The following is a 23,054-nucleotide window of genomic DNA, read 5'->3' on the forward strand; positions in this document are numbered from 1 at the left end:
GGAGTAGCTGTAATTGTTTCAGTATTTCAGTCCCCTAAAGTTTTCATCATTTTTTGGAAAAAAAAAAACCAACAAAAGACAAGAAGCCTATTTTTTTTAATCTGCCAGAAGTTATTTCATAGTTCCAGAAAAACTTTCCATCGTCACACTTGTAGAAGCTCCTAAGGGGTTTCCTCAGTCAGTCTGGTTTTGGGGTGGAGAAACACATGTTCTGCTCCATTGTTCCTTCACTCTGCTAAGCCCAAAGAGAGTTTCTCCAGGTGGCAGAGACTCAATATATGCTGAGAAGCTGTGTAAAGAGAATTGTTTAGGAAATTGAATTCAACCCCTCTCCATGGCTCGATCTCCCCTAGAACAGGTGGCCTGGCATACTGGACACAAGTTCCTGTTGAGTGACTCGATCCAATACCTCAGTCCCCTTGTGGAGGGGATTTGTCTGTGGAAGCTGGCAAGCTGCCTTCCTGGAGGAGCTGCAGCAGCAGTGGGAAGGCTGGGAATGGTTCAAAAGTCCAGAGTCGTTTCATGGCTCTTGCTGTGTTTTACTAGTTCTTTGGAGTGCTTAAGAGACATTAGTGCAAAAAATACAGTGCAGATCTCTGAGCTATAACTGTACAAGCTATCTCCTGAACCAGAAAACCCAGAGCTGCATCAGCTCAGCCCAATCCTCAGGTTAATAAGCTCTGCTAACAGGCGGGTCTACTTAGCTTCTGTGCAGCATCATGACCACACAGTTTGCCTGATTTGAGGATTCTGAGATATTAAGGTGTACAATCTCAGGGCAGTAGGCTCCGCATTCCAGTTTGCAATGATGATGAGATTTAAATATTACAGAAAAGTAAATATAACCCAGAGTGAGAAGTTTTCAACAGGCAGGTTTAAAGCAGAAGTGTGGTTCTAAGCTGAGTTACTAGTATGATCTTAAATTTTCTAAAAAAAGTAATATATAGTGACATACGTATGTAAGAAACTTGAACCTTTGTGCCAAATGCAACAGTACTAGACACTGACATTTACAGGAAAATGAGTATCAGTTTAATGCCATTGTAATTTAGCAGAAATTGTGCAAGCAGAGCCCCATGTTCTTCCAATGTTAACTTTTCAGTAAGACCTGAGTGCATGGTAGACAATATTGCCTCTATGTTTCTTCTGTCTCAGCTAGTAAATGTTAGTCTGAAGTATAAATGAATATAAATTTGAAAATAACCAAGGAAAAAGATTAGATCTGGAGATAAGTAACTTAGAACAAGCTAAACATACTCAGAATAAAAACTCAAATAAAATAATCTTCATGCTTTGAGGAAAGGAAAACCTTTTGCTAATCTCTTCACCTTATGATCCTTTTTAAAAATGAAATTCAACACAAAATGAATCTCAGCTGGTTTGGAATTATGTTACCATCTGGGGGAATATTTTGAAACAAGCCAAAACGAACAGATTTTCACCCAGCCCCTTGAGAATTCTAATTGCCAGGAGCTGGGCACCTCTTAGCAGCAAACTGGCAGTGGAGTAGCCTGAGTCTGCAAGATCTTCTTGGCTGCAAGATCTTGGCTGAAGATGTTTTTCTATTCATGTAGAATCACCTAGAGCTTAGCAGATATTTTTAATGTTTCTAGTTAGACAGTTTCATCTCTACTTCATCGGGAAACTGTGGCAAAAACTGTAATTAACATTGTCAAGTCTGGGTATATTCTTGATGATGTTGTTGGTTAAAACCAATGTTGAACAGAGGGGGTCAAGCTGCCTGCCTTCAGGGCTCTATAGTGTACTTCGGAATCCCTCAATAGGGATTAGCAATTAAGTTCCTAGTTCAAATCCAGGAAAGGTCAAGAGTGATTAATGCTCTTTTGTTCCATTGGTTAGCTGGAAACAGATGTAAAATGAAGTTATGATCAAAATCCAATTCCTAGTAGATATTTTACATCATAAAAACCAAACTCATAATGATCCCTTGCTGGCAATCTGATTAGAATGAACAGTAATTGAACAGGCACAGAGACTGCCATGCAGTCCTTACTGCCATACCCCACAACAAAAAGTAGTGTCATTCTCAGAATGAAGGACAAGCTGGAAAATTACAGTCTCTCTGCCTGAGTTTTTTTTGTTATGTTGATATATTTGGAAGTCTTTCATCCTGAGTGATATGAAATCTTTCTTTGGACCACAAACATACCTGAAGATTATTTTAAATGCTCTGAATGCAGAAGAACCTGCAATTTAAAACGGACACCTTTTTCTTAATTTTAAGTATATGTAGTCACTCCCCAGCTGGGTGAATCTGACATGCATCTGCTGAAAAATTAATTAAGTGGTAGTCAATGAAGCTGGCAAAAGATCTGATTTTGCATTACTCAAACTGCATGATCATACTGAAAAATGCACAAATACTTCTAGAGAAAGTATACCATAGCAAATTATGTGCATTATACATTCAACCCTTGCCCTTCTTCTCCTTCTTGGGCACCAAACTAGTTAGAATTAGGGTTAAGTGAGAGTTTGAATACTAGGTGCGTAGAATGAGGAGTCAGAGTTTCAGGCTGAGGGTTAGACTTCAGACATTTGGTTGGGGTTACTACAATGACTACAACAGCAAAACTGAAAATTCCAAAGCTTGATTTTCTCATACTACCTTGCAACTGGTAGAGTGATGGAATGTCGTTCTTGTAAACATTATGTCTATCAGACCAAATCCATCTATATACTGTTCTACATGGAAAAATCTGATCTGATATTATCCGAAAATTTATTTTATTAGTTCATTTAGGATATTATTGGATTCTGCTAAATGAAAATACTTCAATATTTTAGCAGCAAAATCTGTAAGATGAATGCACAAAAAAATTTCAGTAGGTGGATCAAATGCTTAAAGAATCTTCTAACAAATACCAGCTGGACCTTCCTTACTACCCTACAGTCCCTTGTCTTAGTAAATTAAAAAAATTAAAATATTCTTGTTAGCTTATGAGCTACCTGGAGCTGCTGTTGGCTGAGAGCTGAAGGATAAAGGAAGAAATGAAGGTTTCACATTTTGGAGGACATTATATTTGTATTTTCACTATTATATTTATCAGAGGAAAAAGTCAAACATTTCTTACTATGCAGGGCAGCTGTCACTGCTCCTGGAAAAAAAATGAGACCTCTTAATGCTTTGCAAATGGTTTTCATGCTTCTTGATGACACGAACTTAGTGAGTTCAATAACACAACTCACTTCTGACTCAACTTTCTTTCCATGAGCTTGCACCCTTTTCGAAAGAGCTAGTGGCATTTTGTATCTGAATCAGTTGTTCAAATCAACCTGTTCTTGGGACGTCCTGGGTATGGCATCGGAAAGAGAAGTCCGGAGATTTGCCCTAACTCTTAGCTCTTGAACTGAGTTAGGACACCACCAATAATACTTCATTTAGCTTTGTCTTTGCCAAATCTGTTTCAATGATAAATTTCTCCAGGCCTGTGACAATGTTTAGTTTCTAGTACACCTTCACACTGATGACAGGGTGGTCCTTGAGCATTGCAGTAATACGAGTAATACCTAACACTAACAGTGGGTTTGGAAAGGATGTCTGTTCTGCAAATGCATTTCAAAGAAACACAAGCAAAGGTGTAATTTACTCCCTGAAGAATGGAACTGCTAAGCATTTGTATTTAAATTAAATGCTTTTATGAGTTCATTGAATGTTATTTAGCAAGTATATTATAGCAAAGACATGTTGCCTATTGCCTTAGAATGGGATTTTATTGCTTTTTCACAGTTATCTTTCGTATCAGAGTTTGGCAGATAACAAATGAAATTTGCTTACTAAGGTTAAACTGTTTTGTGGTGCTGCTCAGTCACACAGATATAGAGGATGAGACAATGGAAGAAAATTATGTGCATTTTTTGGACAGACAGAGGAATATATTAATAAGCGGTGATCTTGACCTGTCTTTGAAGAAATATTTGTTCTCTGAAAGGTAAAGAACTTAATTCCTGTCTGAATCACTCCACTGAACTCCTGTTCATGCAGGAGGCTGTACAAATGTAACTGCAGACAGAATCAGCTCAAATAATTCAGTGTGGTCAAGGTGGTGATGTTCAGAACAGTCTGAGGTCAAAGCTGAATGGACTACAAGTCAGTCAAAAAAGATGAAATCTCTGTGGAGCTTGGTATCAAAAGTTCCTGCCTCTCTTTCTGTTCCTAGTATCAGTTAATTTCCTAACTCATGCAGATTTGGGACCAATGATGCCTCCTGATTCTCCCTGAACCCTGAATTTTTTATACTTTAAGAATATGAAAGCTGTTGAGTAAATGCTAATGACCAAACTTTTGAGGATTCCAGCTTAAATTTTTGGACTCTAGTGTTTTAAATCTCAAAAAACTTCTGGAAACTGCACACTGCAAGATTACCTTTAGTGTAAGTCCATTTTGATAGATCAGTTGACTTTTTTTAAATACCTGAGAAGTCCTTGTGTTACAAGGTCAGACTAATAAATTTTATGTTTTTATTCTTTATGTAGGAAAAGTAATATAATACCATCACTACTTTATTACTCTGCAGTTATTCCATTACTATGCAACTTAAAATACTTCAGCCATCAACATCTGCAGAAAGTTCATAGGTGTAGGGCACTCCATTGTAATTGGCCTTTAAAGACTGCATTTCTTGAGCACCCTGCCTAGAAATGCAGTTATGGATCAAGACAATGGAGTTAGTTCTCAGGTGAACTGAAGAGATGGTAAACTGTGAACACACTATATTTGCATTAGTGTAACCAATACTTTAGGGCTCCAGTATTTCTTTTTATGAGTTTATGTTTCTTGCTAAGTGGAACTGTTTGAGCCTTTTCTTAAGACTGGAAAAGTCTCTGAAAGGTTTATGAAACCTGTACTCAAATTTTGGTTAAAAAAGAGAAGTCTTTCTGTAATTTGAAGGTGCTCTTTAAAAATCACCAGGCGTAAAATAATTCCAGAGATGTTAATTTACTAGACCTTGAACTGCCTTGTAGTCAACTTGCTTCAGTACATCTTACTGTGAATTTAAAACAATATATCAGAACTACAGTATGTTACCGGAGAGGACTCATCATCCACCACAGACAAGCTCACAGCACTGCTCATTATCCTAGTAATCAGTTTGCTGAAGCAGTGTTCATATATTTTCTTCCTCAGTTTTTTGTTTCAGTTTGAGCGATGAATAACTTCCTTCAACTTATGTGTCAATGCCCAAAGGCCTCTTAACTCATCTCAATTTAAATTAATGACCTTAGTGATAGTACTAGCAATTGGACCATGGCTCTCATGAGCCAGATATTTGCATATGGAATTTGATTAATCCTGCTGGCTATTAATTTTCACTTTTAATTAGATATGATACTGTTGCAGGAAGAAAATGCAGGTCTGCTATCAGGCACAGACAATGCTAATTTTTGATTGGGCACTCTATTCTATTTTGCTTGACTGTGCCAGATTCCCACAGAGTTTCTGTTTGGATCACCAGAAAGGTACCACAGACCTAAAAACTGGTCTGTGCAAGTTAAGGAATAATCACTGCAAATAAGTACTGTACTTAATCAGTATTACTAATTTACAAAAGGTAGAGAAGTTGGTGTACAGTGTCCCCTTCTAGTACTCTGTAACTTTATTCCTTTTAACAGCATAATAGGTGTCCTGTGATACGTGGGTCCAGAGTCACAGAAAGACCATCTATGTAAGCAAAAGTGGGTAGTACCTTTTCTGAGGTTATTTGGTCTCCCTCCATCTCAAGTGTACACTGACAGAAGAGTCCTCCTCAGATTTGAATAAAAAAATAATTTTGCCTGGATCTTGTAAATAGGTAACATGTTACTTTTTCCTAGTTTCCAATAGGACAACCTGTATTTCTCTGCACTTTGGGAGCATTGTGACACGTTTGTGTACATCCTAGCCAGGAAAGCAATGTACAGGGCTTGACTTGCCCAGCAAAGCTGGTGCTCACATGCTGCTCAACGCTGAGCAGATCCCTGTAAGAAATAATGGACAAACAACAAAAACCACTAAGAAAATCTCAGTAAAGAAATAATTGAGTACCCTTGCAATAGAATAGCTATTCCACCTTCTCCTTCCTTACCAGAACATTAAAGAAACATTAAAGAGATGGATTTTAGAAGATTGTGATATCAATTGACCTAATGAATGAATGAATGATTAATATCTATTAAACAAACACAGTTAGAAAGGAAGTATGTAGTGCTGCTTCTGGTTAAAATTCAGATAGATGAAAACCTTGTTGCCTCTGTGATCACAGAAGACTTCTGAGAAGTCAGTGTGTGTATCTGGGAAGGTCATAAGGTGAAGAACAAGGCATAAAGTTAGGAGGGATATGCCAGACTCTCATTGAACCTTGCAATGGCTTCCTCTGTGCTTTTAAAATGCCTTTCCTGAAGTATTCAGCAGTTCATAATAAACAGATAATTCTCATAGTGAACAACAGGCCATTTTTATGAAAGGAATATGTTCTTAAGGCATTAGATTTCCATATACTTAAGAAGTCTCTTTTTTGTATTTCATGAGTATCTCATACAGATAAACAGTTTCTTTGTGTGAAATGTACACTCTGTCAACATCAGTGGGAGTTAAATCTCCTGAAAAGACATCTTTGTTCAAATTCAGGTTTCTAGAATGCACCCGTGAATATCTATGTTGAAAGTTAGCTGTATTGGCTTTCTAATGCTTTTCTTTGGAAAAAAATATGGTATCGGCCAGCAGCAACAAAATATTCAGGTAAAATGCAGGAGCATGATAATCTTATTAAGCTTTTACATTAATGGTGAATGATTTGAAACTATATGTAGAAAATTAGTAATATTAGTAGAGCATGTTAATAGTGAAGGGTGCATTTGTCCATTAAATAGTATCAGGCTATCATCCATTTAAGCAGTGCAGAACATATTATAGTCTTTTTCACCTTCTGAAGAAGATATGTCTAGCCATATGGAAATGGACATTTTCTTCAGTGTGTTATATATAATGCAAAATACACTGCAAATTTTGATTAAAATGTTGCTTTGTGGCCTTTCATATAAAATCTGATTTTATTTAATATTGCTTTCTACATGTATGCAGAAAATGGCAAGCCAATATTAATAAAAGAAGGCTTAAAGGAATGTGGAACATGAACAATAGATCCTTGACAAAATTTATTTACCTAGCTAGACTTTCATTTCAAAGTTAGCAGCACACTGTAATACCGGCATAATACAGGGATCTTAAACCTCTGTTAGACATTTTTAACCCATTTTAATTTATTCCTTGGAAGCTTAATCCCTTGCTGAATGGAGATGAGGTGAATTTTCAAAAGTCATAATCCACTGAAGTAAAAAATCTTTACTGACAACATAGGCAGCAGGCTTCCAGAGTTTAAATTCTTTCTAAAAATGTAAAACGTAGGGCAAGAATTAATGGGATATTTCATCCAGTTATATTTAAATCCTTTCCAAATCTTTATAAATTCACTTGCATCTCCACTATTAGAAATATTTGGGCTGAATTCCTGGCCTTGTAAAGCAAAAAGCAGAAAGCTGTAAAATTGTAATATGAAGATTTTTCACAGTGTATTATAAATAATTTGATCCTTCCGTTCACAAGCTATTGCATGGGATAGTATGATGTTTTCTAAATTGAAAGAGAAATGGTATTTTACAAACCAAACACCTTCCCTTCTGCCTTAGGCAAGAAAACGAAAACAAACTACATAACACCACACTATGTTCACCTTTCTTCTCCTCTAGGATTTTACCAGTTAACTTTAGTTGTGAGTCAGGATTTGGCCCACAAATTGAACCAAGAGGATTCATGTAATTCCTTTGTATTCCAGAAACACTGTTTTATGCTGCCCCTTGACTACCAACTTTGTAGCTGTCTAGTTCTGGAAGTACCTCTAACTCAGGCACCACCTCCTCTTTTTGACCTGGAAGCTGCCATCTATAAACTTTTACAGTTCTGCCTGGCCTGAGCACCAGGCACCAAGTTTCTGCTTGAACCACACAAGAAAATGCAGTTGCTTTGCTAGATTTTGTTGTGGACTGCTGGATAAGAATTTAGGTAGCATCAGATGAAACTAGGTGACTTGTTCAAACTAACAGGAGGAGAGGGTTCCTCAGAAAATCTGAAGTTAAGACGTGAAACTACTGGTTTAAGAGTGATTCAGATGCTAGAAGTTTCTGAGAGATTCAGGCATGTTCCTGTAAGTGATAGTTGTTGAAAGTTATTAAATTCATAGTCACAAATCCAGCTTAAGATGTCCTTGATTTGCAAAAGGTTTGAAGATGGGAAAGATTTTCTGGTAGAAGTAGTATATTCTTTCCCTGATTTTGGATGCTTTGACAAAAATAAACTTTTAGCCATTGTTGTAAACCTTGAACAGGACTAGATGGACTTCTGGTTTGACTTGTTGATGTTCACAAGCTCTTAAATTAAATTGTCAATCACAACCACTTCCTTTTTCTCCCAGAGCTATCTTCTTGAAGGAAAACCAATGAGATTCCTTCTTTGAAAAACAAGAGTGACAGCAGTGCCTGTGTTCACCCCTGATTTCCAGAAAAGACTAGAAAGTTTCACAGGGCTGACTTTTCATGGCTTCCAGCTGTGGATCAGTGGTTTTGCTTCCTGGTTTGAAGTTCCCAGGCACTTAGAAGAGTGTCGATGTTAAATTCTGAGTCTGATTTCCATTCTGAAAGATTGTGAAAGGAAAAAGGAAGGCATACGTTCTTACAGCTGAGAGGGCAGCACTGGCAAATGAAGCAGTGAAAAGGAGAAAGAGAACAACATCAGGTGGGCATTGCTTCCTGAAGAAATATTTCCATAGTTATAGTCTAAGTCTAATCGTTTTCAAGTGCATATCTGTATCTTTAGATGACTAAATACTTTTTTAAAAAGTTTGCTTACTACACTTTTTTTTTGTATTCACCAGTGAACAAACTGCCCAAGCAGACTTGTTTTTCAGTTTCTTAATACTAGTGAAAATTATTTGTTTTACTAAATCCAGCCCAAAAGGTAACTCCCCGGGGCAAACTAGGCACCATAGGTCAGATTTTTCTTGCTTATCCTTAGGCATCTAGATGAAGGCCACTTATTCAATCCTGAGTGCTAATCAATAGCTAATGGAGATAGAGGAGGTAGTTTGTTCTGTTTCTCTCTATGTATAGATTATGGAATAAGCCTTGATGAATAGTTTAGAGCTAAGACCTACATTACAGGTGAGTGAGGTGATCACTGAGATGATTCCCACACTACCTCATGGACTGGGCTGACACAGAACAAGATCTGACTCTTTCCTAAAATGTGGTAGGCCATGATTTTCTTTCATCAGTCTGTAACTCACCATTCACAGGACTTGTGGCAGTGTCACAGATTAGCCCACAGTCAACCTGAGTGCAAGGGAGAGGAGACTCTAAGCAAAACTTGTCATGAAAATTCTTAAGCATCCTTATTGGAAGCCAATCTTTGAAGGTGTTTTATCACCTTTGCATTTGATGAAAATGATTTGAGACTTGCTAGTTTTCAGACTTGTTTATAACAGGCAACTTAGAGTGTGTAGAAGAGCACTATAAAACTGTAACTTGTGCTATCTATTTTTCTTTTGTAGAACAGTCCACTGCAGTATTATAGTATTTTATGATCAGCAAGTGTTAAGAATTATAATGTCTCTAAACAAAGTGGTGTCTCTACTGTTTTATTAGTGCCTTCATCTTTCTGCGGGTATGAATTTTCTAATTAGTCTTTGATTCTTAGTCAGATCTCAAATAGATATCAATTGATATAGGCACTCTAATTTCAAAGATGTTAAATTTCACTGAATTTATATCTGCTGGTGTCAGCTGAATTTTTATCAGCTTCTGGTCTTGCATAACCTCAGTTGTGTTAATGATGAAAAAAGCTTAGGTAGCCCCATTTTCTTTCAGAAAAGGCCATTTGGAAAAAGCACAATAGCTTATAGGTTGAAACAAGAAAAATACAGAATTTAAAGCTAAGCAGAGGCCAGTTGATAGTATTAAGCTGATCTTTATGAATCCTAATGCAGATCTATACCAAAATTGAATTAAAAATTATTAAGTTCCATTTCCTAACTTTAAGACAGAAAAAAAATATTCATTTTTTTAATGCTAAAGTGAATGATCACAAGTGATTATTTTACAAAATATTGTTGAAAACTTTGGATGTTTCTTTTTCTATGGAAGGAAATTACCACAAGTATTTTGTGTGTAATTCTTCACAAGGACCTTTGCTGTTCCATATATTTGTAAATGACCTGGGAAAGGTGAGTGAGAAAGTTTGTTGATGACACTAAGTATTTCAGAGTAGAAAAGATAAGACCCAACAGTGACAAATGTCAGAAAGATCTATTCAGGATTGGTAAATAAGCAATAAATTAAGGAATGGAATTCTGTGGTAATAAGGGTAATAAAGTTACACATGGGGGAAAAAAATGAATCCCAGCATTATAAATAAATGATTGAGATTCTGGGATTATGACGGTTCCATGCAAACATCAGTTCAGTGCTCATTAGTGATCAAAGTCAAGTAAAATATTATGAATTAGCAGAGAAAAAAGAGTGAACAAATAATGGAAGGCTATTTGCCACCCTAAAAGATCATGGTTCTGCCACATCTTGAGTATTGTGTGCCATTCTATTTCTCCTCATCTTAAAGACAGAACTGAGAGTAGAACTGAGGAGGCTCAGAGAAGGAAACAAACAAATTCAGTGTGTGCAATGGCTTCCATGCAAGGAATTATTTGTGTGACACAGCAGGCAGGTACTTAAGGCAGGAGAAGTGATAAGTATTTTTTTACCACTGTGAATAGATATAGCTGAGGCTTGTCCTTGATAGCCTAGAAGTAGGCATCTTTTTGTAGCTAGAAAACATAAAATGTTCCACTCATTGGTATTTGTAGAATAATTACGCAAAGTGTAGCATGGGAAATATGGAGAAAGACCAAATTTTCCGTTGGGAGAACAGAGGCTTCTCCAAAGAAGGGAGCAGGAGTCAGGTCCAAAGCAAAAAGTAAGAGGGAATAGAGCTCTGGAACTCATTGCTCAAGGATGTTATGGAGGTTAAAAGCTTACAAAGAGTCAGGAAACAGTGGACAAATGCACAGAAGAGCACTCTCCTGAGAGTTACTGAAATGGGAAACATATACAGAAATCATATCTAGCAGAAGTTAGAAATATTTGACAGCTGGGAAGAAATCTTCTTCAGGTACCTCTCATAGCTGCTACTGGAGTCAGGTAATTTTTCTAAATTAATCTTTGGCCTATTCTTGGATAGGCACTTTTGTGTTCTCATTCGGCACAGCAGATCAGGATTTACTGTTCCATTTGTGAGATTCATCTGGGTTTGCACTTTTTTATCGACCAATCCACATGCTTATTCTTTCCATGTCATGTAGTAAAAAGTAAGTTAAAACCAGTTTATGTGAAATATTAATGTGTGTTGTTGTTCATTTTTGCCCTCTCTTTCCAAAGTATTCATTTGTAACAGGTATGTGTTTTCTCAGTTTTACTCTCAGCTTTTATAATCATGTCTCCATCGACTTTAATTCTCAGTTTCTTTGTTCATAGTCAAATTTCTGTGGAATATTGGCTTTGACTTGCCTGGAAATTATTTACTGAAAAAAATATTTCCATGTCACCAGTAACTTTGTACAGTGTATGCAGGTATAGAAAGAAAAATTGATCAAAGCAGCATAGTAACCTAGGTCCAGATTTTCCTCCACCCATTACATAAACAGGACTAATGTGAGGAAACTGGATCCAGCTAAAATTTCTGAATGCTGTACTGCCTTAATGTTCAGTTTATACTTAGGTCCACCTGTACCTGTACTGTATCTAAGATATCTGACCAAGGAAAGACAATTCTAAATTTTTGTATACAGAGCATATACCAAAACAGTGCTGTGAAATTCTTACAGCAGTATGCCAGCAAAAAAAAAAATATCTTGGTTTTGATTAGTTATTTACCTGAAGAGAGAGATTTCCTACCTTGAGTATTTAGATTGTTTGTTTACATTTTCATTCGCCCTCGATTAGTCATATATTCAGAAGAATAAATACATAATTTCTAAACCAGTGCTGTAATTATAGATAATGAACTGTAATAGAACTAGAATGAAAAGAGTGAGAAATCAAGAGGCAGTCTCAAATTGATCAGTCTTAAATAAGTGTTAATATACAAATGGTTGATTTTGCTCTGAGAAGAGGGCCTAAATCGTCCATTGAGGCTTTCCTGGCTTCCTGAGATCCCTTTCCAACTGTGTTTTCTCTGCTCCAAATGTTCTGGTTTGACCTGACAAAGCATTCAGGGCTTGGTATCTTGAAAGAGAAGCAAAAAATTTCTGAGACAAACAAATTTCTTATCCTTTGGGAAGTCCTAAACTAACTACACATATTCATTAAAATACATATAAAGATGTTAAAATTAATAATAAAATTTTCTTAACCCTCAAAAAGGAGGTTACAGAATGAATGGTGTATTCTATTTTAATGGAGTAAAAACTGAATTTCAGATCAATTTCTGTGTCTTTTTTAATGATGGTTTGGCATATTGTGCCCAGTGAAACCACTGTCTCTGCTCCTTCCTGGAAGCACAAGAAGAAACTGAATAACAATTCATTATGAATTCATTATTCATTGGAAAAGAGTTCCCAGGCAGCCAGCTTCTTGTACCTTTTTGATATCAGTAAACTTTACTAGGTACTGAAAATTTGTACTTTCTATTACAAGACCAGAACCAAAGGTCAATCTGCTGTGCTTACTGACTGCTCTTCCACTGACATTTGTAACACTGAATAAGCATTTCTAAATCTTTTTTGCTCCTTAGTATTGTTGTATGTAGACAACGCTGACATCATAATCATTCAAAACTAATACTAGCCATGTGGCCATGGAGGAAATCTCCCTCCTCAGCCCTTTTGCAATGTTGATACATTGCACTGTAGTAGTGTTGTGGGTTAACCCTGGTGGGCAGCTAAGGACCACACAGCTGCTTGCTCACTCCCTTCACTTCCCCAGTGGCATGAAGGAAGAGGAAAGAAGGAATAAAAGAAAGATAACTTGAGGGTCAAGCTAAAACAAACAAACAAACAAATAAATATTTAGTAAGTGTAGCATAGGTGGAAGAAGAGAGGAGAAAGCAAGACAAAAAAAATGATGAGAAGGTAACACTCACCACCTCCCACGGATAGCCAGTTCCTAAGCAGAAGAGGGCTAACCACCCCTGAAAGCCCCCTCTTTTTCCTTAAATTCCTGAGGACAGTGTTATACGGTATGGAATATCTCTTCGGTTAGCTCAGGCCATCTGGTCAGTTGTGTCCCAACCTTTTGCACCACCTCCAAGCTATTAAGTTGGGGGGCCGAGAGAGAAACAGAGAAGGCTTGATGCTGTGCAAACACTGTTCAGCAAGAGACAGGATGTTAGTGTTTTTATCAGTGTTTGGGTAAAAAATCTAAATCACGACACCTTAGGAGAAGCTGTTATGAAAATTAACTCTACCCTGGACAAGCCCGGTACACCCGGGCCTAACTTTTCAGTGTTTCATCTACCTTTTACTGCTGTTGCTTCATTAAAGTTTAAAGCTATGAGTGAAGAATGGAAGTCTACCAGAGCAGCTTTATACATACACTGTAAAAACAAGGCTGGACCCTGAAGGCTTTAGCCAAACAAAACTGAAATAGCACTCTTTGATGTACAATGAAACAGACATTAATCATGTTACTTGCTATCTCTAAGTTTGTACAATCTACATATTAAGAAAATAACCCATATTCGTTACAATCCTGTATAGACTTGAACAGTCCCAGTGATTGTGCTGTTACAGGAAACAAGGTAAATAATAATCTCAAACAGTACATCTCAACCTAGGAGTGGTACTTGGCTGTGGAAAAGAAGGCAACCCTGGTTAAGCTGAACTAATTGTTAAGGTAGAATACGCAAGTTTCTGAATTGTCTGCAAATGTACTCAAGGAAGAGGACAAAAAAGCCACCACAGAATTCTTCTCAGTATTCTAGATCATCAGTAACTCTTTTAAATCCGCTCTTTTTTCATACACTTCTAAAACTGGTCTATGTTTCAGCAAGATAATTTTCAGACTATTAAGTGCAAAATCTCAGGGATTTGCATGATCGTTCCTATATTACTGCAGCCTCGTGAACTGAAAAGAAGAGAGACATAGAAAATTGTGGATTAGATAATGTGAGAATAACTCCTGTATTGCAGAAGTTCTATTACACAGCAATGTTCTGTATTATTGGGTGCAAATCTCTGAGGATACATAAAGCTACTTTATATAGCACATAGTTTACTAATAGTATATGAAAGAGCAATTGGCTGGAAAATGTTAGTGAAGAACAATGAATTCTAGAGTTTTTTTATTAACCCTGTGGGCTATTTTTTCTAGTGTTTACACAAATGCTTGGCTAGGGAGTGCAGGTTCAGGCCTTTAATCATGAATGCAACCAATTACTGGCACTGAAAATCACAAACAGGGGTCTCAGGGCTAACTGCATGACCAGAAGTCTTTCAGGTATATTACAAAATCGATGACAGTAGCAATCAATTGTATTTGTTAGATCAAGTATGAAGCAGGCTAGCATGCATTGGAGCCAAATCATCCATTTCCATGAAATATACTGGCTTTCAAAAAACCACATGCATTGCATCAGTCAGTAACTATTTCAGAAAATGCTTCTTTCCTTTCCTGGGAGTTCAGTATCATACATCTGAAAAAAGAGACCTTATCTTTAAAAGATTTTTATACTGTTACATGTTGTTACATAAACGTGTAGTGTAATCCTGTGAATTGTAAATCATTGGATGCAGAGAGGAAAACAAAGAAAAAACAAGCTTTGAGCAAAGAAAAATATAATGGTAAGCAATCTGTATCCTACCTGCAGATTGCAGGTATACTAGCTCTGCTAGCTAACTGCTTAGATTCATAGCAGATTGACAGATTCATGCTAGACAGGCATATTTTTCCTTTTAACCACATTTCTCTTCTTATTTTGCACTCCTTCCCCATATGCCGTGGCAAAATTATATTTTGAGACTTTTTCTCTCTCCCTGTGACATCTTCATTGCTGCTTCATTAACCAGTGCACCATCACTGCATTTCATTACAGCCTCTCTCCTGACTCACTGTGTTGGTGCTAAGATGCAGCTACAAACTGGCTATCAAAATGCTAGTCTGTGTTTTAATCCTTCTGTTCAAAATATAAGGAAGTCACCTCTTTGGCAAAATCCTAAATAAACCCCATATTTTACCTATTACCCTTACTGGCCCACCAACCTAAAAATGCACAGGGGAGGTATAGTGTGGAATGTGACAGCTTTATTTACCTATTTGTTTACTGTAAAAGGCTGGGTGCATATGTCCTCTGTGATCAGTGTATTAAGACAATTTAGACTGATTTTATGTATGTGCTTTCAACTGACCTTGAAAAAGTACTGAAGTTAATGAAAGCACGCTTCAATTACATGATTGCTAGGAAATGAAAAGGCCATGCTGTGATAGATATCCTCTGTGACATATACCTCCAGTTGTACCAGTAGGGAGGGGCCATAATTTAAATACTAGCTGGTTTCCGATGGGTTTCCTGGGTTGGGAATATACTAAATTCATTTTTAAGTGAAGAAAAAGATACAACTGTAAACATGATATGAGCATATACATCAGTGCCAGAACAAAGAAGGATAAAAGAGGCATATTCAGAATCTCCTGTGTAGCCCTGAAAAGGGAAATAAGAAGCCTGATGGTCTCTTCAGAGCAGTCCAAACATTACAAAACGTGGCACTATGTCTGGTGCAAATTTTTAGGGGGAATGGGACTAAGGCTGCTGCTGATCCCTTCCTATCCATGTGCTGCCTCCTGCCAATTCCAGCCCTCCCTGCTATGCTCTGTCAGAGCTTGCTATCAATGCTGCATGTTAGACAGCTGTGAGGCTGCATCTGTTCTCTGTTTTCCACACAATTAAGGCAAAGAGAAAAAATATAAATACGACAAATTGCTCTGACACTGAATTCTATGAAGAACTACATCCAAAGTTAATGATTTTGTAGGAGCTTGGTGCAAGATTTCTTTTATTTTAAACTGTGAATTTGCTGGGGTTTTTTTAGTACCAGTTTTTAATAGCTAATAATAGGTGGCCCTATCTTTCTTGTAAATACACAAATGGCTTCCTGTCTTGCACAGGTCACTTTCTGGTTTGGGGAGAAAGTTGTGAAAAAAGCAGTGAAGTAAGGAAGGATAAATGTATAAGACAGGGCACCTCAGCAGCTAATGCGCAAGGGACTAGTAGACAAGGCTGTGGTTCCTCCTGCATTAATTGAGGCACAGCACACAGTATGTACAGCTGTCAACGCAAAACACATTAGAATTTTCATTATTCTATTATTTATACTATAGTTGTGACTGAAGGTCCCAGTCAAGAACACAGATTAATGTGTACTCATAAAAGAAGTAGGGAAATTATATTACTATTATTAAATTTACAATGACATGGACTTTCAGCATGGTCAGGCTGGCACCACCAAGACAGCACCGTGACAGTGAACTCCAGGGGCAGCAAAAGATAAATGAATGTGTCTGATGGTGGAAGACACAGTCATTTTGCAGAGAGAACATTCAAGCAAGAGTACTTCACTCTGAGATGGGAAATGACCAGTGCGAGCCAAATGCAAACCGAAGGATGACATCGCTGTGTTCGTTAGTCTTTGCAGTACTTCATTACATACTCATTGCTTACAGGCTTCGTAACAGAAGTAGCCTTCGGGCTGAAGACTAAAGTGAATGGCTGGGACTAGATTTGAAGGCCAGTGTAACAGACTGGCAGTGGAGAATTAAGTAACTACTTGGAAAGAAGAGGCAAATAGACATTTCTGTTTTGTTTTTCTAAGTACAGAGATATAATGTAATTTCTTTTAAAAAAAAATAAATAATTAAAAAAATCCCTAAGATTTTGAAGTCTAATCATTTTGGTCTGATGTGGGAATGATGGGATTTCTGTTACAAATCTCAAATATACTTTCTTTTTTATTTTTTTCTTTCTTTCTTCTTCAGATTACCTGTGCAAATTTAACAAATGGAGGAAAAACGGAACTAAAATCAGGAAGCTCCAAATCCACACTAAAGCACATATGGACAGAAAGTAGCAAAGACTTGTCCATCAGCCGACTGCTGTCACAGACTTTTCGTGGAAAGGAAAATGATACAGATTTGGACCTGCGATACGATGCCCCGGAAACTTATTCTGAACAAGATCTCTGGGACTGGCTGAGGAACTCCACAGACCTGCAAGAGCCTCGGCCCAGAGCAAAGAGGCGGCCCATTGTCAAGACTGGGAAATTTAAGAAAATGTTCGGCTGGGGCGATTTTCATTCCAACATCAAGACTGTGAAGCTAAATCTGTTAATAACAGGGAAAATCGTTGACCATGGTAATGGGACGTTTAGTGTTTACTTCAGGCATAACTCCACTGGTCAAGGGAACGTATCTGTGAGCCTAGTGCCCCCTACAAAAATAGTGGAATTTGACTTGGCACAACAGACAGTGATTGATGCCAAAGATTCCAAGTCCTTTAACTGTCGAATCGAGTATGAAAAGGTTGACAAGGCTACCAAGAACACACTCTGCAACTATGACCCTTCAAAAACCTGTTACCAGGAGCAGACCCAGAGCCATGTGTCATGGCTCTGCTCCAAGCCCTTTAAAGTAATCTGTATTTACATTTCCTTTTATAGTACAGATTATAAACTAGTACAGAAGGTGTGTCCTGATTACAACTACCACAGTGACACACCCTACTTCCCATCAGGGTGAGGACCAGCACGTGTCTGAGACTGAAGCCTGGGGAATAAAAGAGGTCGTATGACAGGGCTGTAACCTCAAGGAGGAAGGCCACATCTATTGCCTGGAATGTGTCTACTTGCTGCTGCTGCTGTCAAATGGCTGCAAATACGTTAGTGGAAAACAATCTAATGTAATTTTTGCCCAGTCAGCTCCATGTATCAATCTAGTTGCAAATCACTATGGATTTGAAATAAACCCATACCCATACACAGAGACATACACTCTTTTCAGCTCGCATCTATTGAGATTCCTGTTAAGAGAGCTTTCATTGTCTGATCTCTAAGGTTTCAGGATAACCTATCGTCAAGCAAAATGGATTAACTAGACAGCATGGTTTCTAACGCAGACTGTTATGGAAATCTCTTTGAAAGTCCTTTAAGTACACGTGAATCAATAACCCCCATTCATGCATTCTACTGCTTGGAGTAGCTGTACTGGTAAATAATACTGTAGGAGTAAATACTTGTTAAAATGGGAAAAATGTGTGTCTAGAGTTCAGTATTCCTTATCACATGAACACAGCAAAGCATCATGACTTTTTTCCAGCATACAGTAGGCACATTCGAGGTGGTGCTAGGTGGCTCTTTTTCCGTGGAGCGAGCCTGTTACTAGTAAAGATGGGCAAACATTTGGAATTTACATGTGGGCAGACATTCTGATTTCTTGTTTCTCTGACTCTTTAAGCTCTGATTCTTTAAACCTGGTTGATTTTAGGCCAACTAAGCTGCTTAAAACTCTCCAACTGATCTCAAAGAAGGAAAATGCCAGGCAGAGAACATGTAAGTTATAAGTGGCTGTCTTATCTTTATTACAAATATTGTAACAAATTCAATATCCTAGTCTTCATTTGTATGAATGGTTTGTATTGTACATAATTTAACTAGTGTTATTTGAGCTGCTTATTAATATTAACTTGTAACTGTCTCTCTGCTTGTTATTGGTTAAAAACAATCAAGGAAATGAGGAATCCATTTTATCAATGTAGCTGTAAACTCCATTAAAAGACATAACTATGTACAAAGCATTTATTCAGCTAAAGTATTGTTAAAAGCTATACATATAAAACATTACAGTCTGTCTGTATTTAGATATTTTATTTCCAGAGAAAAAATTATCTGTACATAAAAATAAAAAATCTTAAAATTGAGTTTCAATATGTACTGTGTAGATAGTAGTTCAAATGATTCTGACAAGTGGATTACATTCCAAGTCTGACATGCTTTTCAGTCGTGTCTCTTTGCATATGTACATATATATATATATACATATATTTATAAATCGTTGTGCGTGCATGTTTGTGAGTGTATCTCTACGTGTGTGTGTGTGTGTGCAAATTCATATAGACATATATGTAAAATACATAAAAAAGTCTTGGGCCCTATTCCTAGCAAGCAGATCTCATTTTTTAAGGGTGTTACTAGCTGAAGTAGAAGCCCTCACTCTCACAAGAAGCTACAGGAGTAAGATTTCCTTATAATTTAGAAGTGGGGAAACATGGAACCAATCTCTGTGTACACAGGCCTGCCTTTGCCTTAATTCTAGCCTCCTCTGATGCACTGATCTCTCCTTATGGAATGAAGAGATCCCTTTTTATGGTACAAGGGAACTTGAGTAGTGTATAGTGGCATACTTTACCCTTAGCATCCAGACAACCAGCAACTATAATGAATCCATGCCTCAAAGAAGGCTGCCCAAAGAAGAACTCAGTATTTCATCTTGTATCTTTCGGAGTTATATGCTTCCTTACCCCTCCCACCCTCACCCCCAGGTTTTATGATCTTGTGTTGGAGCTGTGAATGCAGATATGGGGCAGCCTCCAAATATGCACAGCATCATGAGCAGCTTCTCCAAATTCCCAATAAACACTTCAATAGCATTTCAAGAAGTGAGAAGTTTGAAACAATTTTCAGTTATGGAACTCTGTTGCTGATATGTGCAGACTGAGAATGAAAGCAAATGGATACCATTATTGACAAGTAAATATTTTCCCTTTGATGTAAGAGTAGGAGAGGAAACTTGCATATTATTATTGCATTGGCTCCTTTGAACAGATATGCTTCTGGGAAATTCTTCATTCTATATGACATTTCCCAGGACAGCCTTGTGACCCTGGACCCTTTGTAGATTTGGAGAAAGAGATTGTCCAAGCCATAGAGTCCAGACTCTGAACTCAATCAGGAGTATGCTGAGATACTTTTTTTTTTTTTTTTTTTTTTTTTTTTACAGGAATTGTGATTGTACTGATATGTGTTTCCTCATTTGTGGATAGTAACTGTTCTGAATATAAACCATAAATGAATCTGTGTTATGATCAAGAGTAGAATCTTGGCTCTATTGAAGTCACTAGGAATTTTGCTATTGAGTTCAATGCAAATTTCTATTTAATGGTATGTTGAAAGTCAGTGTTAAATATTATTATTAATCTATATTATGATTGATCATTACATGTTTTATGTTTTCATTTGTCTTTCTGAAATGGATGTGAAATACTATTGCTGGTACAGTTTTTTGTTTTGATTTTTTTTTTAACTTCCCATAAATACATGAAATATATACATTCTGTTCATACACACATATATAGATATATTTATCAACTCTTTTAGTAACATCGATACAAAAATGAAGTATTCATCACGCAATGGTTTTGATCCTTTTAATTGTTGTAGTTGATATTTTATCTTTCTCTGTCACAGTAATATTTTTTAGTCTTAAGCCTTGCTAATCTTCACAAGCATTCTTGAGTTTGAACTTGGAAGAGTTCTTTTGGTGATCTGGTTCTGAAACAGTGATCTAATATCAAAGAATATAATATGTTACTTAGGTGCTCAGACACTGCATTTCATTCAGTCTCTTTGGGAAATATGTTTGCTAACTTTGTTACAGAATGTTTTTGTTTGGGCATTTGAAAAGGAATTTAATGAGTATGAGTGTGTTTATTCAGCTAAACAATGTATGTATGGGTATCTGGGTCTTGCACATCAGTACTGCCTTAATAGAGTGCTAGGCCAGGCAAATATTGCCTCATTATAACTCACTAATTCTAGATGTAATAAAGATGTGTATCTCAAAGGCATATTTTTAGGATTAAAGAAGGCTGCATTCTTTATTTTTAAGAAATGAAGAGACTTGTTTTGTTCATTTAAAAATATTAAAGCATGCTTCCTATAGTATATTATTACAGATATATTTTAATTCAAAAAATTAATCCTGTTACAAAAATATATGAATTATGCACTTGAGCAAAGATCAATTTATTAAACATGCCTTGGATGGGTTGGTGATAGAACTTGTGTGTCAGCTTCTGTGCTTTTGAGAAAAAGACTCCAGTATATAAGAATCAGGTGGTTTTACATTGCAAAAATCACTGATAAAAGTTCTAAACAAGGATGGAATGCTGGAAGGCTAATTTATTAGTTTTATCAAAATTCTTCAGCATGGGACAGAAAAGTATATTTTCTTCCCTCCTTATGAAGTCATTAGTAAAGTTTTATCCCTTTCTCCCCTTTTCCTGAGTTTGCATAGATAATAAGCAAACTTGTCTTTCAATGTTTCCCTTAGTTAAAAAGTATTATATCAAGAACTACGGAAATTTACTGTATCTATTTACAATGAATGAAGAAATAGTCAAACTCCATTTATAGAAGAACAGAATGGAGCCTTGTAGTGTTCTGGTGCATGCCAACCCAATATTACTATCCAAGGGTTTTAGACAGAGTAGCTTTACTGTGATTGAATCATTACATCCTCATGCATTCTGAGCCATATGTTGCAACTTGGAACCCTGTAGGAATATCATAAACTTTTCTGAAAATGATGTGTTAGAGAACTGTGGAAGAAAACAGAGATTACAAAGTATCTGCCGCTTATACATACAGTCTGACCTTATGCTTAGGCATCTGAGCTGAAGAATGAGTCTTCACCAGATGACACTGAACTGCAGTCTTGGTATTGTATGAGCCCTCCATATCCTTCTGTGACAGAGGTGGTCAAATTATATTTTATTACATCTAGAAATGGAAGTCAATCTTGTCTCTAAGTGATCTGTACTAACTGTTTGTCTAACATTGTCAAAGACCTCAAATGGCTGCATCAAGACTGTTGTGCTAGGAGCTGTGTAATAGACAGATACAGGTGTGTATATGACACCTGTTCAGAAACAGGTTTGATGCCAAGAGCTCCTAATTTTCAAATCAATGTACTATAGAGTTCTTGTAAATTGTGAGAGTGTAATTTTGAGGCATATTGTTTATAAGTTTAAACAAAAAATATTAAGATTTCTCAAAAAGTACTATTTTCCAATACTTCTGCATACATCAATGAAATACAAGCATTCCTGACCTTTTGCAAAACTTCTGATTCCACTCTGTCAGTCTAGAATTTATGAGAAGTGAAGCAACTGATTCCATTGGTGCATATATTAAAAAATGAAAACCTTGATGATTATGTATACTAAAGTTTTTAAATGAGTTATTGCTTTAATGCATGCATATGACTACTATTTTTTAAAAAATCTGACAGTGAAAGCACAAACTCTTGTCTGATTAGTCTTTCCCCCCATCCCGGCCCCCCCCAAGAACGGGCGATAGCTTACTGAAATTATGCTAAAATCCACTGTTTAGTTAATTTTCTGGATAAATTTGACAAGATCAGTATCTATGGACAAGGTTAACATTTTTTTGCTGTTTGTGAAAGGAGACGTCATTAAAATTAAAGTGTCATTTTTAAAGATACAGTAAATTGCAGGACTGTGAGAATATTGTGTTTCCTTGGGTAGTACACACTTGACAATATGAACTAATACACTTAGCACGACCCCTCCAAAAGGGTTGATATATCCTATAGCTAAAAAGAAAATATTTTCATTGTTTTCTATACTTCCTGCTAATTAGTTGAAGTATTGTCATTACCCAGACTGACAAGGAGATAATTTTGTTCTGTATTGGAGTTTATTTTCTCAATGGAATATGCCTATACAATTTTTTTTATTCTGTTCAAAAGGCACAGCTGGTGGATCTCCGCTTCAGTTTGGACTGACAAGCTGTGCATGGTATACATTATTTTAAATCACTTTATTTTTTTGGAAAAAAAACGCGAACAAATGTAGTTTTTGTAGGTGCTTTATATCAAAAGGAAACCAGTGACTCACCTGAACTTTATTTCTAAAAGAGTTTTAGTCTTATTGTCAAAGATAGGATTTT

General features: G+C 36.7%; 1 protein-coding gene across 2 annotated transcripts in view; it reads left to right on the plus strand.

Moving 5' to 3' along the window:
• NXPH1 (neurexophilin 1) overlaps positions 1 to 19,012 on the plus strand; it is a 141,562-nt gene extending 122,550 nt beyond the window's left edge. For both annotated transcript variants that reach the window (XM_051612386.1, XM_051612385.1), the window contains exon 3: positions 17,068 to 19,012. In XM_051612386.1, coding sequence (XP_051468346.1) covers positions 17,068 to 17,826 — 759 coding nt within the window. In that variant the 3' untranslated portion in view covers positions 17,827 to 19,012. The remainder of the gene's footprint in view (positions 1 to 17,067) is intronic.
• Positions 19,013 to 23,054: the final 4,042 nt, after the last annotated feature.

Source organism: Apus apus, chromosome 2 (genome assembly GCF_020740795.1).
Source record: "Apus apus isolate bApuApu2 chromosome 2, bApuApu2.pri.cur, whole genome shotgun sequence".
Classification (NCBI taxonomy): Eukaryota; Metazoa; Chordata; class Aves; order Apodiformes; family Apodidae; genus Apus; species Apus apus.